The 16,048-nt window shown below is 36.4% G+C and overlaps 1 protein-coding gene across 5 annotated transcripts in view; it reads left to right on the top strand.

Moving 5' to 3' along the window:
* Positions 1–16,048, top strand: part of CENPJ (centromere protein J) — a 50,237-nt gene that overhangs the window by 3,222 nt on the left and 30,967 nt on the right. For all 5 annotated transcript variants that reach the window (XR_011166811.1, XR_011166810.1, XM_069080566.1 and 2 more), the window contains 7 exons: positions 78–598; positions 1,832–1,955; positions 3,300–3,614; positions 4,583–4,724; positions 10,592–10,694; positions 10,833–12,447; positions 13,431–13,563. Coding sequence is in view for 3 of the 5 variants with exons in the window: in XM_069080565.1 (XP_068936666.1) it covers positions 78–598; positions 1,832–1,955; positions 3,300–3,614; positions 4,583–4,724; positions 10,592–10,694; positions 10,833–12,447; positions 13,431–13,563 (2,953 nt within the window). In the remaining 2 variants the exon portion in view is untranslated. The remainder of the gene's footprint in view (positions 1–77; positions 599–1,831; positions 1,956–3,299; positions 3,615–4,582; positions 4,725–10,591; positions 10,695–10,832; positions 12,448–13,430; positions 13,564–16,048) is intronic.

The raw sequence follows: 16,048 nt of genomic DNA, 5'->3' as shown, positions 1-16,048 counted from the left end.
AAGGATTTCAATAAGCATATGATGGGGCTGGATGCTTTCTATTATAATAGCTTTAATTGATGTTTTTCTTTCTGCAGGTATTGAATATCAAGTCAGATATAACAGCTGTGTGCTACAGGAACTTTGGCACTATTTTAACTTACTAGTGCTTCAGATTATAATTTTCCTGATGCCCACTTCTTCAGAATTAAATAGTGGGCAAAATTTTTTAGCTCAGTGGATGTCCAATCCTTCCCGTGCTGGTGTGATACTGAATCGTGGATTTCCTAGTTTGGAAACAGGGAGAGAAAATCAATCAAAGGCAAATACTTCCTCCAGTTTTACTGTTAAAAGCACAGATTTTTCAGACACCTGCAGTTTTCTAAGTGATGACTCACTTCATGAAGAACAGATACTGGATTCTAAAAGCCCTTATAGAGTACAGTCAGATACAAATGAAGCACATGCAGTCTTCCCTCACACTAAAAAGGCACAACAATTATCGATGTGCAAAGATGCTCTGGTCCATTGGGAAAATACCAAAACTGATGTTGAACCTGATGTGGGTGATGCCAAAGAAGCAGCTTACAGAGATCCACTTTTCAAGAAACTTGAGCAGGTAAACAAAATATTTAACCAGATGTAGGGATTATTGTAGGTTTTGTGTACATAGTTTTTAAATGCAATTCTCCCCCTCCCCCCGCAAATTTGTGTCCTTTAAAAAAAACACAAACCAAACTACAAAGAGTATTAAACTTATGGGGTCACTGTTTACTTATTATTTTTTCTCTCTTTATTTAATTTTCAGTTCTGAATTCTCTCCCTTTTCTCTCCCCTCCCTATTTAAAAAGAAAGAAAAACAAAACCTGTTACAAATATGTATCAAGTAAAATAAATTCCTACATTCCTTATGTCTAGAAAAAAGTTTCAGTTTTCTCTGAGTCCATCATTTCTGGAGGTGGATAGCAAGTTTTATCATGAGTCAGGGTCACTGTTTATTAATGGAAAATCCCTATGCCTTTTCAGAACAAACATAAATAACTGTTACCAAAAATCAGTAATTTTGTAATATATCAGTTATTTTGTTTTTCTCTCTTTATACTAGGAATAAACACTCACCTATTAGAGTCATTGTACTATGGAGTATTATATCTTTCATAGTTGTCTTGATTTGCTAGCTTTGGGCCAGTAGTTTAAATGATTACAATATGATGCTGCTCAGGACAAGGTCCTAAGCTTCCTACTTGTATAGTTTAGATTGATTTATTCCAAGGAAATACTGTTGCCATGGACTTTCCCAAAGATATATGTTTTTGGTTCCAAAGGGCATGGTATGGGTCCAGTACAAACCTATAGAACTTATGTGCAAATTGCTTCATCTTTCTGTCCCTCAGTTTCCCTATCTGCAACATGAAGGGAATGAATTCATTTATCTCCAATATTCCTTTTAGCTCTGATGACCAATGCCACGGAGTCTATAAATAGGAAGAATCAAAAAAATTTGTAATTTGTAAGACAAAAACTTAAGACAGATTAAATTGTATTATAACATGGAAAAGAATTAAAAGATAGGTGGCCTTATCTGTACTTAGACCATATTAACAATAAGAGAGTAGTAGGTTTTGGTCTGTTACTAAGATTGAGACTAGAATTGATGTAGTTACATTGTCAGGTTGTTGCTTTGTTTCTAAAATGATAAGAGGCACACTTAAACCTACTTGATGAACCCCTTTTTAGTCTTTTTCCTGAGAATGGGGAGGTTTGGGAAGGAGGAGAAGAGAACTGAGGAAGAGTCAGCAGGGCTCTGTGAAGAAACATCAGGTTAATTGAACAAAAAAATGTATTTGAAAAGCTCAAAGAAGTCCAACAGAAGAAGCAGGAGGAACTGAAGAGGCAGCAATTAGAACAGATCCAGAGGCTCCTGGAAGAGCAAGAGAAACTATTGACTCTGGTGTCTGGGCAGCAGACACCCTCAGGTAACATTTAGCAGTCATATATGTAGCCCAGTTCACAAAGATGCATTATGTTCACTGATTTTCTTTCCATTATAGTGTTTTGATAAAAGGTTGTCAGCATCCTTTTTTCATAAATACAGATGAGTTACCCTGGCAATAAAAATAATAGATTTTTTTGGTGGGGGGGTCATAGTGGAATGGATATGAACTTGAATCTAAGTTCTCTTTGTTCAGCTTTAGAAGGGTAACTAGAATTGTGTTCTGACAGTTTTTGTGTTGTAAGTTATAACAAATGATAGACATAGAGAATCTGTGATAGAGAGCGTAAATAACTTCACTGTAATATGTTGTATAGTGCCTGTATAGTGTCTAGCAGAAGGTAACCAGGAAAGAGAGTCTGGAAACCAGTCTGTGTTAGAACAGTTAAGTAACATGGGAATGCTTAGTTTGGAGAAGACTTAGGTGAGATATAATGGGGGCTCAGCTATATATGAAGGGGTATCAAAATAGCTTAAATTTATGTTTTTCTTGAGGGCAACTAAAACTAATGGGTAAAAATTATAGGAAAGCAGATTCTTGCTCATAGTAAGGAAGAACTTCCTAATGAATAGAGCTGTCTTGCAGTTATGTATTCTTAGTCACTTGAATTATTCAAGAAGGAGCTGGATGTCAGAAATTGCTGCATTAGCAGTGAAGTTGAGCTATTTGATCTTTACAAGTCCCAACTTTGAGATTCTGTAAATAGCACAGGCCATAAAGTGGGTAGGGCATGTTTATGGTTGATGGTATTACCTTTAGGTTTAGAGCATATCCCACTCTGACTCCCAGATGCATGTGTGGTTAGTTGGAAGAATAGTGGGGATCCCAAAGGTCGGAAAGTGGTTGCAATAAGGTTTGCCTCATATTGATCTGACATGTGCCTAAGTTTCTAATATGACCATTATAGGGAATCTTTAGTAAGCTGTATATCTTTTGGATCCTCCAAGGTATAGAATTAGGAATTTGGGGGTATACTTCAATGGAACATTCTTTGCTACTTCGGGAAATGATTAAGTGTATATAGAACTAAATGCATTTTCAAGGATGTGCTGATGGAAAAAAATGTACCTCATTATTGAATAATGCATATTTTTCCCAAATGAGAGTGCCAGCAAATACGTCCCTAATTAAAATCATGTAGAACGTTGGGTTCAAAATACCAGCATTATTGCATATAGCTTATTTTATTAAAATGTCACTTTATATTTTATTTCATTTTCCGGGGAGATAGATAGATGGATGGAAGGGACAGGATAGTAGTAGTAAGTTACTAAAATGACCAGATTTTTCATAAAATATTAATTTTGCTTGTATTTTCCTTATAAGGCTTGACTTTACTGTCTGAAGATCAGAGCCCCAAATATGGAACTTCCATTAATTCTACTACTATACACAAAGCCATGCCTTTCTTGTCACATATGTGCCAGAATCAAACCAGAGAAAACACTCATGGTCCTGAAATTTTATCTTGTGGTTATGTGCAAGAAAGAGAAATGAATCCTTGCAGGACTATGAGTAAGGAATGTCTCTTATCTTCAAAAGGTGATAGTACTTCTCCAGACTTTTTTCATGAGGCACAATGTCTAGAAGCATGTGTAAAAACACAGAATGATTTGAAAGAAGAAAATAAAAGTATTACAGGTGAGCTGTCTTTTGAAATTATTGCCTTTTATCTAAATAGTATTCTGAATCTCTTTTTGTATTTACCTGCAGAAATGCCACTGGGCTACTCCATGATAGAACTCTTTTTTAATACTTTTGTTTTGCCACCTGCTGCCTCCCCTTGTCTGTCTGTCTTGTCTCTCCCCTTCCTGTTCCTCCTCCAATTTCATATGCATGGGTGTGCATGCACACCACACACAACCACACACAGACACACAGACACACAGACATACACACAAATATTCACAGTAGATTTGATTACAGTAGCAAGGTCCAGTATGCTGCAGAGTCACTGAATTTGGGCTGAGCACAGAACTGGTCACAGGTTTTATGACTTTTCTACTAGTATTTGTAATGCTGACAATGATTTTAAACTGTAATACAGGCTTTTCCAAGTGAGACAAAAGTTTCTAAGCTCACTTATGAGATCATAGACACAGCTTGAGTGTGTGTAATTTTTTTTTTACCTCTTAATCACATAAGAATAGGACAGTGTGATAGAGTGGAAAGATTATTAGAGAAGGAGCTGAAAGGATTTAATTCTAGGCCCAGCTCTGCTCCTTACTAGCTATATGTTTTCCAAAGAATCAGTTAAGGTCTCTGAACTTTGGTTTTGTCATATACTGCATTATCTCTGATACTTGTTAGGTTCACATGAGATGATATATGTGAAATCATTTTATAAACTAACATGCTGTTACTAAAACCTTGAGAATTCTTATTTTTTTTTGATACTGGTATTATGTGATTTCTTTTTGGTTTTATTTGTGGCCTGACATCATGCATGGCTTTTTGGCCTAGCATGCTTCCAATGTACTGCTCTGCTATACCTGAATATTCTGTACAATTTTAGAGTTTTAAGAACCTTTATTTTGGTTTTATTTGAATTTGAAAGTTTGTGACAGTTTGCTTATCTCCAACTAAATATTTCCCAATTCATATTGTAGGGGAAAGTATACTACCATGTTGGGAGAAAATGACAGAACAGTTACCAGAAGGGAAAGAGGTTACAAATTCAAAAAAACCTGGTGATTCTTCTGATATTAACAGTGGAAGAAAATTGTTAGCAGTGTCTAGTATTGAAGAAAGGTATCTATGTTGATTAACACAGATATTACATGTGTTTTTATTTGTATCAAGGTACTACAGTTGAATATGAGTTATTTGTTAAGTGGTGGGGAATTTTTTTACTTAATCTTGAAAAATATGTTCAATTAAAAAAGAATTTAGTATGTAACTACTTTGTACAAGGTTTTATGCTGGGTATGCAAAGATTAAAAAGTAATACTTATTCTACTGGTAGAATAAAATCCACAGACATAAGTACAATGCCAGGTAGGATGTTATAAGGGTTTGGGAGAGAACACTTTTACTTGGTATTAGGAAAGGGCTGTCAAGAAGTTGTAACTAAATTGAGTCTAAAAGGTAAACATATGGAGGGAATATAGTCTAGGTATGGGGGTGGTGGGGCAGGATTGCCTGTATAAATGTGTGACCCATGGGTGATAGCAGTTAAAGTTCTAGGAACATTGGTAGTGCAGTTTGGTTAGTACATAAACTGTAAAGGCAAGTAGTGTGAAAATAAGACAGAAGGGTAGGGTCTTATTGTGGAAGAACTTAAATTTTAGAATAAGGAATTTGTAGCTTATCCTCTGGGCTAGAACTTTTTTGATCATGTGCTTCATTAGCAAAAAAAAAAGTTTGTGCAAGCACTTCAGTTTTGTATTTACTTATATATTATTTATATGTACTGATATATTAATAATTATGTACCTTATAAAACTTAAAAATGGATGTGAGGACATTTTATCCTAGAGTAACCAGGTTACCATTGTAGTCTTATTGAATAGAGAAGTAATATGGTCAAACCTGCAGTTAAAAAAAAAATTTTTTTGGCAGCCATATGGGAAATGAATTGGAGAGGGGAGAAATCTGAGGCAGAGAAATCAAGAAGGTTATTGAAATAGCCCAGGTAGGAAGTGATAAGGTCACAACACTGCAAAAGTAGAGAGACAGGGATGTGAGGGATGTTTCAGAGATGGAAATGACAGGATTTGACAACTGACTAAATATGTGGGGTGAGGGAAGGTTAGATGTCAAAAAGAATGATAAGGTTGTTGGTTTACTCCTTAGAAATATGGAAGTTTGGAAGAGAATTGAGTTTTGGGAGAAGACTAATAAGTTCTGCTTTAGATATGTTGAGTTGGAGATGCCTTTGGCATATCCAGGTCAAAGTGTCAAATAGACAGTTTGTAATATGGGGCTAGAGTTCAGGAGAGAGATTCAGGTTGGTTACATAGATCTGCATAGTGATGATGAGAAAACCCACAAGAGTTGATGAAATTATCAATTGAGAGCTTGTACCGGGTGAGAGACCAGGACAGAGGCTTGATGAAGACCCAAGATTAGGGAATATGATATGAATTATGATCGCACAAAGGAGTGGTCAGACAGCTAGCAGAAGTAAGGGAGAAAGCAGTGTCACAGCAACATATGGAGAAGAGGGTGGTCAGATACCACAGAGAGGCATTGTTAAATGGATGAGAATTAAGAAAGGGACATTAGATTTGACAATCAAGAAAACACTGCTAGCTTTGAAGAGAGAACTTTCATTTGGGTGGGGAGTTGAGGATAAGGGGGTTGAGATCCTGGGAGAGTACTTGGAAAGATAGATAGTAGTGTTTCCCTCCTCTCCCCCTCAGAAATAGAAAAGTTCAGATGAGTGATGGCATTTGGGGAAAAGTTAATACAATTATAATCCAGCCATATTTAAATACCTGGTTTACTTTTTTTCCAAGGAAAAATGAAAAGTCGGGAGTGGGGGAGGCTATGTGTGGGGAGAGGTTTGGAAGGTGCTTACTGTTCCCTGCTCTGGAGCATGAAGCCTGGTGCTGTGGTGATGTGGGGATACTAGAAACAGTGGTGTGAGAAATTATCCTGTGCAACTTATTCAGTTGCTTGGGCTGGATTAAGTCTTATCTACCTTGAGGAGTCCAGATGCTGTGAAGCCACAGCTGTGGGGAGAAAGAGTATGTAAGAGTCATGGTATTGAATCAGACACAAATCCATTATTGGCTTTGGCAGGGGAGGGTGGAATGCAACCCATGTTCTCATCCTCTTGTTGATCACCTACCCCTTGGGGCCATTATATAGCCCTCACTTTGGCGACCACTTCTCTAGGCCATGAGACCATGAGAACCACTGAAGGCTTTTGAACGGAGGAATGAAGATGGTCTGAAAGATGACTTGGAGAGAAAAAAGACTGGAGGTAGGGAAACCAGTTGGGAGGCTAGAGTAGAGAGTAGAGATAGATGTTTGCACTTATTACCTCTATTACCCTTCTCACTGTCTTCTCATTTCTTTGCAATCTAGATTTTGACCTCATAACTAAACTGTGACTACTCTCTGGTGTTACCAGTGATCTTTTATTAGTTATCTTCTGATACTATTTTCTCAGCTTAATTGACCTTTGCTATAGTTGACACTGTTTAATTCCCTCTCCTCTTGGCTCCTGTCTTCTCTCTGGGTGTCTGTGACAGTGTTCTCTCCCGGTTCTCTTCCCGGTGAGATTGTTCTTTCATAGTCTCTTTTGCTGATTTATCATACATAGCATAACCTTTAATTGTGAATGTTTCCCGGGCCCTTTTTCCTCCCTGCTCTCTGTCTTTGGTGGCCTCGTTGGCTTCTATAGATTTAACTGTCATCTCTAGGTTGAGGACTCCTAGATCTCTCTTCTTCCCCCACTTGCTCTCATTATCTTCAGTCCTACATCATTACTTGTTTATTGGACATATCAAATGGGATGCTCCAGAGTCATCTCAAACTCAGTCTGACCAAAACAGAACTCCTTGTAACGGCCATCTCCTTGCTAAAGGTGCCACCATTCTGCCAATCGTCCAGCATTGATATCTTGTCAGGAAATTTAACTCTTCCCTCTCCCTCACCTATTCACCCTGTTGCCAGATCTTGCCATTCCTCCTGCCACAACATCTCTCCACTCACATGGCCACCACCATCGTTCAGTACCTCTGTATCTCTTGCCTACATTATTACCAAGGCCTCCTTACTGCTTTCCCTGCCTCCGGGCTATTTTCCACTCTGCTGCTAAAGTGTTTTTCCCTAAGTGTAGATCCAGCTTTGTCCCTCCTTTATTCCTCCAGCTGCTGTGGTGCTCTGGCATGAGGAATAAACTCTACTATTTAGCTTTTAAAACATTTAACAGCATAGGCCCAATCTATGAACTCTAGTTCCTTATTGGACATTTTGTTTGCTCCTGAACTCAGTGATCTAGCCACACTGGCCTTTGTAATGGTCGTCTTCTAGGCTGTAATATACTCTCTTGTCTCCATCTTCCAGAATCTCTCTTCCTTTAAGACACAGCTTAAGCACCCCCTTCTACGTGAAACTTCCAGATCCTCCCCAGCTGCTAGTGCCCTCTCTCCCTTGTTACCTTGTATTTAACTACTTTCTAGTTATTCTGTCTTTGCTTAGATGTCTACGGGCTGTCTTCCTTGGAAGCTCCTTGAGATTAGGATTTTTAAATTCCTTGTGTGTTTGCATCTTCAAGCTTTTGTACAGTGCCTGGTGTTTATTAATCACTCAATAAATGCCTATTTATTAAGTGGATGCAGGTAGATGTTGTCCATGTAGAAATGAGAAGATGACTGAGGTTTCAAGTCTGGATGGCTGGCTTTTCATATAGATGGGAAAACTGATCCTTATAGGAAAGGGACTTGACCAAGATCACACATTTAGTAAGTGGCTGAACTGAGATACTGTCTTCCCTCTCTATGAGGTACAATTCTCTGTGAGTACAATTCTGATGATTTCTGTTATACTCATGGGAAAACTGACACTAAAAGACTGGCCCAGGGTTGAATAGCTAGTAAGCATCAGAGACAGCCTTTGAGTCCAGATATTTTGAATTTAAGCACAGTTCTCTTTTTTACCATTCTGCTTAGTAGATTCAGATTCCTGAATAACTATGAAAATGAATGTATAACCCTTTTTCCAGGTACTAATCTATCATAATATTTTCTCTGTCATTTTATCTGCATAACTAAAAAGAAAAGTTTCTTATCAGGAATTTTAGTAGGAGCTATAGTTCCCCTGGCTTCCTTAGTACTGAGGAATCAGTAATTAGGGATCATTAACTATAAAGTGTTTCTAAAATGAGAGGAATCCCTCCTATCCCACAGGATTGTTGGGAGGTAAAAGTGAGAATGTGTGTTCCCAAAACTTTGCAGACTTCATAGTGCTTTACAAATAGTGTTTGTTGTTATTTTTGGTTATGATTATTGTTATTGTTACTATTATCATTTTCTAAAGCAGGGGTTCTTAACCTTTTTTTATGTCACAGTCTCCATTTGCAATCTATTATGTCTGTCTTCCCCTTCCCAGGATTTTTTTAAACTCATAATTGTAGGAAATACTGAATTTCAGTTAGAGGCTAGAGAAAATAAAGATGTAATTTTGTTCCCATCCAAGTTCTCTTGACTCCTTAAAATCTCTCCATGAATCCCGGTTAACCTCACCTCCAGAGTCTTTAGAGTATCTTGAGAATAACTCAGCCAAAATAAAATAAACGAATGACAACCACAACAAAAAATTCTGGGAGACATGAGAGGTTCATGGTGCCATCAGCAGAAATAGGGAACTTGAGAGAGAGTCAGTGTTAAACAGGTGCAAGTTTGAAGTGCTGGTGGAACATCTAGAGAGGTCCAGCAGACAGAGCTGTGGGACTGCGGTGAGGGACAGATTAGCACTAACTATATTGATTTCATTGGGTATAGAGGTAATAACTGATCCCTTAGAAATAAGTGATACTTATCAAGGGAGATGGAATAGAAAAAGAGAAGAGGGCACCAGACAGGACATTTAGGAGAAGATGATGAATTTATGAAGAAGAATGAGGAGTGTTCAGATAGGTGGGAGGAGAACCATATGAGAGTAGGGTCACTGGACCCCTTTAGAGGGAGGCAGTCAGTCTTGTTGAATTTTGTAGCAAGGACATCTAATAATTCTATTTTCTCTTATTTTATTTTGCTTTTTGGCATAAGGTAGAGTATGAAATGATGCTTATGATTAGCTTGTGAAAGAGATGGCAAATTTAGTAGTTTTGGCATCGTTGTGCAAGTAACATAGTATATAGACTAGTCAGTTTTTCACTTGAGAAAAGTGCCTAGATTAAGTAATTTTAGGTATACAGTTTCTCTCATAAATCTCAGACAAAATCCTTCTTTGGAAAAGGAAAAGCAAAAGTGCAAAAATTCCCATATTTGGTAACATTTTCCAATTTTAATTGACTAATCTGGCTATAAATCCTAACAGGATGAATCATTAAAAAATTATTACCATACTGTTAAAATGTTCACCTTGAAGTGAGACCTTTTTATAGTTTTAAGGGTATAATGTATTATATGGACTCATTGTGACCTGTTGTGTTAGAGTATTAATTTATCAGATTTATTTGCTTAGATTTTGTTTCTTAAAATAGTTTATCAAATAGTAAATAACCTTTTTTTTTCTTTTTTTTTTTTTTATTAAGCAATCAGGGTTAAGTAACTTGCTCAAGGTTACACGGCCAGTTATTTCTGGGTGTGGTGCTGAGTGTCTGAGCCCGGGATTCAATCTCCAGGTCGTCCCAACACTGGAGACAGTGCTCTTACTCGCTGAGCCACCTGGCCGCCCCTAAGCAATTGGGGTTAAGTAACTTGCTCAAGGTTACACGGCCAGGTGTTTCTGGGTGGGTGCCAAGTGTCTGAGCCCGGGATTCGATCTCCAGGTCGTTCCGACACTAGAGCCGGCGCTCCCACTCGCTGTGCCCCCTGGCCGCCCCAGTAAATAACCTTTTAAAGTTTAAAACTTATGGTTCTTAGAAAATTCAGCATGACACTTAATGTTAAATGTTTTACCATCAGGGTTTATTTGATTCATAATTTTATTTTCATTATTAGGCCAATTAAAGCTGCTATTAGAGAAAGAAAACAGACATATGAAGAATTCTTAGAGGAACAGATTCAGATGGAAGAACAGGAACTGAAACAAAGGCAGCTACAGGTTGGCATTATCTGATATTTTGACTAAAACACCCCAAACCTTTAAAAATTCATCACTATACTATACTTACTTTAAAAGTACCTTGACTATTGTTCCATAATATAAGAAATTGATTAAAACATTTTTTTATTTTTTTAGGAAGCAGAAATATCATTGCTAACTAAAACAGTACCAAAACGGCCATTCTTAAAACGAGGAGAAGGCCTAGCTAGGTTTACTAATGCTAAATCTAAATTTTGGAAACCGAAAGAGAGTAAATTAATAATTCATCAAAGCATGCCAGAAGAACAATCTGTATTTAAAGCAGACAGACTACAAATGCAGCGGAAAACTGCGCTTTCAAATAAGGAACTAGTTACAGAGATGAAAAAGAATAATCCAATCAAAACCAAGGCCAGTTCTGCAGTTTCTCAGAAATCAAAAGTACTTAGAAGTAATAATGGAAAAATTATTTCTCCATCAAAAATGAAAATACAAATTGGAAAAAAATTTGATGGGCAGTTTAGAGATCAGATAAAATTAGAAAAAAACAGTAAGTTAGAACCTAATAAGGAAAATATACCAGAGTGTACAAAACCCTTTGAAATTGGTTGCAAAGTCAGAAATAAGCCACAGTTCATGGAAAAACCTCTAATTTCTACAGAGCTGACCCATCCCACCTCTGTTTCTCAAAGCTCTGTGGGTCATATTGTAAAAGATCCAGAATTTTCGTTTGAAATTTCATTTCAGAAGAAATTAGACAATTGGGAAAAGGAAAAAGAAAAGGAAAACTTGGAGTTAGATGAATTTTTGTTCTTGGAACAAGCTGCTGATGAAATATCATTCTCTAGTAACTCTTCATTTGTATTAAAAATCTTAGAAAGAGACCAGCAGACTAACAAAGGTCACAGAATGTCTTCTACCCCTGTCAAATCAGGGCATCAAATAAAAACAAATGTAACTAATACTGTTACTCCACACAATCAGAATAAAAAATTGGACTATATTAAACAAGATGATAACATGTGTGAAATGACAAAACATCTTGAATCAAAAACATCACCTCTTAGTTTGAAGGAACAAACCATCAAACTCAGCAAAAAGGCATTTCACACTACTACTTCTGAGAATCATATTAAATGGAATGGAAGTGAGGATGAAGATGATGGAAACAGTGCTATCAGCAGTGACTTTGAAGAGCAACTGGATAGTACCATAAAAGCAACAAATGAAGATATGAAAAAGTTTTTCAGTAGCAGCAGAGAAGATAATCCAGAAAAGGGTAATGGTAAAGGACCTTTCAGAGACACTAGGAAGGAGGGTAAAAGCAGGGATATTGATCTGGATTTGTCAGATAAAGATGACAGTAGTGATGAATCCATTGTGGTAGAAAGCATGAATGATAAAATTCCTGAGTCTTCAAGGTCATCTTGTACAAATATTAATAAAATTGACTTTGATGATGAGAGAACATGGACTGACCTTGAAGAAAACGAAAGTAAACATGACATACTTGGGAATGAAGATGTTAATGGGTTTCTACTGATGGACTCTTGTAGTAAAACTGAAATAGTTAATTTGGACAAAGCAGTGAAAAGGAAGGTTGCACCCATAAAGAAAGGAGATGATTTATGTAAATCCAATAAGAATATAAGTCCTCCTCCTACTTCTGATCTGATGATGAAACTCTTTCCTTCCCTGAAGCCTAAACCTAAGTCAGACTCACACTTAGCATCTGAATCCGAATTAAATAAAAGCCAAGAACAGCCACTTGGTAAGTCTTAATATTATAAGAAACTAAAGATTTATCAGAATGCTATAAAGCCTAAATTTATTCTGTGATTTTTACTTACTACCATCAGATATTTGAAATCCCAAGCTTTCCTTTCACTGTTGTATCATCAATTTGAAAAACATTTTTTGATTGTAAGGTACTTTTGAGGTACCACCTCACCAAAGATGTACAAGTTCTAATCTGGGTCTTTGTGGAGCTTACTGTCCAGGAGGAGGCATACATATGTACAGATGACTGTAGTACAATGTCGGATGTAGTAAGGTATCAAGAAAGTGCTCGAAGAGCATAGTGGAAGGAAGTTTATTTAGTAGACCTGATCCAGACGTTGAGATAGTCTAATAAAAGGGTTTAGAAGAAAATAAGAGTGGAAAGACATGTAGTGTTTTACTTTTCTAATTCCATCTGTCAATATTAATTAATATGCAACCTAGTAATATTCTAATACTTTTCAACTTCCAATTTTTGCCACAAAGGGAAAGTTTGAAGGAATCCTTGTATATGTAATTATATTTCACCAGTATTCTTACCCTAGAGGAACATGAATTCCAGCAGACTTCTAATTTATCTCTAAAAATTTCTGCCTTTATATAGCAAATTTGAGAGATGAGAATGTGTATATGTGTGTGAGATAGGAAGGACCTCTTTGCCTAAAACATTAAATTGGCATTGTCCAACTCATCATTAGACTTTGACTGTATATAACTTTAGTGCCCAGAACAGTGTGAGTGATTAGCATTTTTCACATTCCAAGGTGGAGTAATGTGCTTCTTTTTATATTTAGACCTTAAGTGCTTTCTTTAGGGAAATTAAGCCAATTTTTATTATTTTCATTAACTGGAGCAGAGCTTATAAGTCATTTTAACTCTAAAATGCTTACACATTGTTATATTTTAATAATGGCAAGATATTACTATAGGTTTTCTAATCACAACTCAGCATTCATATTATTTAATATGTTATAGGTGCTAGTGTTCGCTCCCAGATTTTAAGAGAGAAAGTTGTTGAGTTGGAAACAGAAATTGAAAGATTTAAAGCTGAAAATGCATCATTAGCTAAACTCCGCAATGAAAGAGAAAATGCCTTAGAAAATCTCAGGTAAGTTTGTGGATCTCTAGAGTGTAATCAGAAAATGATGCATTGACTAAAAGTAGTAGTGCATGTTATTTTCACTAGGAATATACTTAAAAGCAGTTAAATCTTGGAATGCTATTGAATGTTTGATGGCCAACAAAAATGTCAAGATTTCCCCATAAGGATCTAGTGATAATTCCGTTTTTCACTTAGGGCAATAGCTATCTTCAGTACTTGTTGAGGATTCTTAATATTTAATCTGCCTTTCTTAGAAAAGATAAGGGTCGGAATAGTTTAAGCAGATCACATAATACCTGAAATCATTGTACTGGCCTCCTAGGTTTTGTTGTTTAACTTAGAGCATTAAGATTGAAAAGTACCAGCCCCTTAACAGCTACCATTTACAATGATGTTTACTGTGTGCCAGGCACTGGATTAAGCACTTTACAATTATTATCTCATTTGATCCTCACAATGACCCTGGAAGGTTGGTGCTGTTATTATCTCCATTATACAGACGAGGAAAGTGAGGCAGAAGTTAAGTGACTTGCCCAGGATCACATAGCTAATGAATGCCTGATGCAGGATCTGAAATTCAGGTCTTCTTGACTCCAGGCCCAGAGCTCTGTCTACTGCTCCACCTAAATGTTTAATCTACAGCAAAAGTAAATATATAGTTTTCAGTGGCAACTTAACCCATTCTTAATTCCTTTAGATCTTCTGATTTTACAGTAACATTATTTTTATATAGTTATATTCTGTGTTTATACATTCTTTCCAGTGCTGCTTTTTTATTGGGCATTCTGTTATAGACATAGCCACATTTCTGCATATTCTTCATCATGAATATTCAGCATTCTTTATATCAATATCTGTGTCAGGCACTGTGCACAAGATAATGCAATGATCCCTACCTCTCAGGGAACTTTTATTATACTAGGGGCAGATAGTAATGTGATATAGTCTGTTCAGTGATTTCCTAAACATAAAAATTTAGGTTGGGGGCAGCTAGGTGGTGCAGTGATTAAAGCACCAGCCCCAGAGTCAGGAGTCCCTAGAGTCAGGAGGACCCAAGTTTGGTTCCAGCCTCAGACACTTAACACCCACACAAAAAAACTAGCTGTGTAACCTTGGGCAAGTTACTTAACCCCAATTGCCCTCCAAAAGCAAAAAAAAAAAAATTTAGGTTGTTGGCAAGTTTTTTGTGTTATTAGAGTAGAAGTTATGAATGTCATTTTTTAATTTTATTTTTTTACGTTTAATTTTTATTTCATTTTTCTCAATTTCATGTAAATAAAAATTTTAACCTCTGTTTTTAAAAATTTTGAGTTCCAGATTCCCTTCCTCCATCCTTGAGAAGCAATTTGATATAGATTATACATGTGTAGTCATGTAAACTTTGCCATATTAGTCATGCTGCAAAAGAAAATGCAGACCAAACAAAACAAGAATAATAAAGCAAAAAAAGTATGCTTCAGTCTGCATTCAGACTGCCACAGTTCTTTCTCTGTAGATAGATTGCATTTTTCATTTTAAGTTCTTCAGAATTGTCCTACATCACTGTATTGCTGAGAATAGTTAAGTCATTCACAGTTGATCATCATACAGTATTATTGTTACTGTATACAGTGTTCTGATTTTGTTGACTTTGCATCAATTCATGTAAGTTTTTCCAGGCTTTTTCGAAAACATCCTGCTTTCTTCTCTCACACCTCCTTGAGAAGACAAGCAATTTGATTTTGATTATAGAAGTGAAATTATGCAAAACATTTCCATATTAGCCATATTGCAAAAGAAAACACAAAATAATAAAAATAAAGGAAGTATAAAAAAGTATGATTCAATCTTCAGCATTCATGAATTCTCTTGGATTATTGTCTTGATGAGAGCAATTCAGTATTTCACAGTTGATCATCCTTTTAATATTCCTGTTACTGTATAAAATGTTATCCTGGTTCTGCTCACTTCATTTTGCATGAGGTGATATATTTTCCCAGGTTTTTCTGAAACCATCCTGCCTCATTATTTCTTGTTCAGTCATTCCCCAATTGATGGGTTTCCTCTTGATTTCTGATTCTTTACCACCCTGAAAAGAGTTGCTATAAATATTTTTGTACAAATAGGTCCTTTTCCCTTTCCTTTTTGATCTATTTGGGATACAGACCTGGTAATGGGATTACCAGGTCAGAGGGCGTGCACAGTTTTAATAGTCCCTTGGATACAGCTCCAAATTGTTCTCTGGAATGTTTGGACTAGTTCACAATTCTGCATTGGTGTCCCAATTTTTATATGTCCCTACCAGAATTTGTCATTTTCCTTTTCTGTCACGTTAGTGCATCTGATAGGTGTGAGGTGGTATCTCACAGTTCTTTAAATTTGCATTTCTCTAATCAGTAGTGAATTAGAAAATTTTTTCACATGACTATTGATAGCTTTGATTTCTTCTGAAAACTGTCTGTTCATATCTTTTAGCCATTTATCAACTGGGGAATGGCACTCTTTATTTTTT

Source organism: Petaurus breviceps, unplaced genomic scaffold (genome assembly GCF_028583685.1).
Source record: "Petaurus breviceps papuanus isolate PSGF00001 unplaced genomic scaffold, PetGlider_PUasm1.0 91133, whole genome shotgun sequence".
Lineage (NCBI taxonomy): Eukaryota > Metazoa > Chordata > Mammalia > Diprotodontia > Petauridae > Petaurus > Petaurus breviceps.
This window is presented reverse-complemented; position numbering and strand designations above follow the sequence as displayed.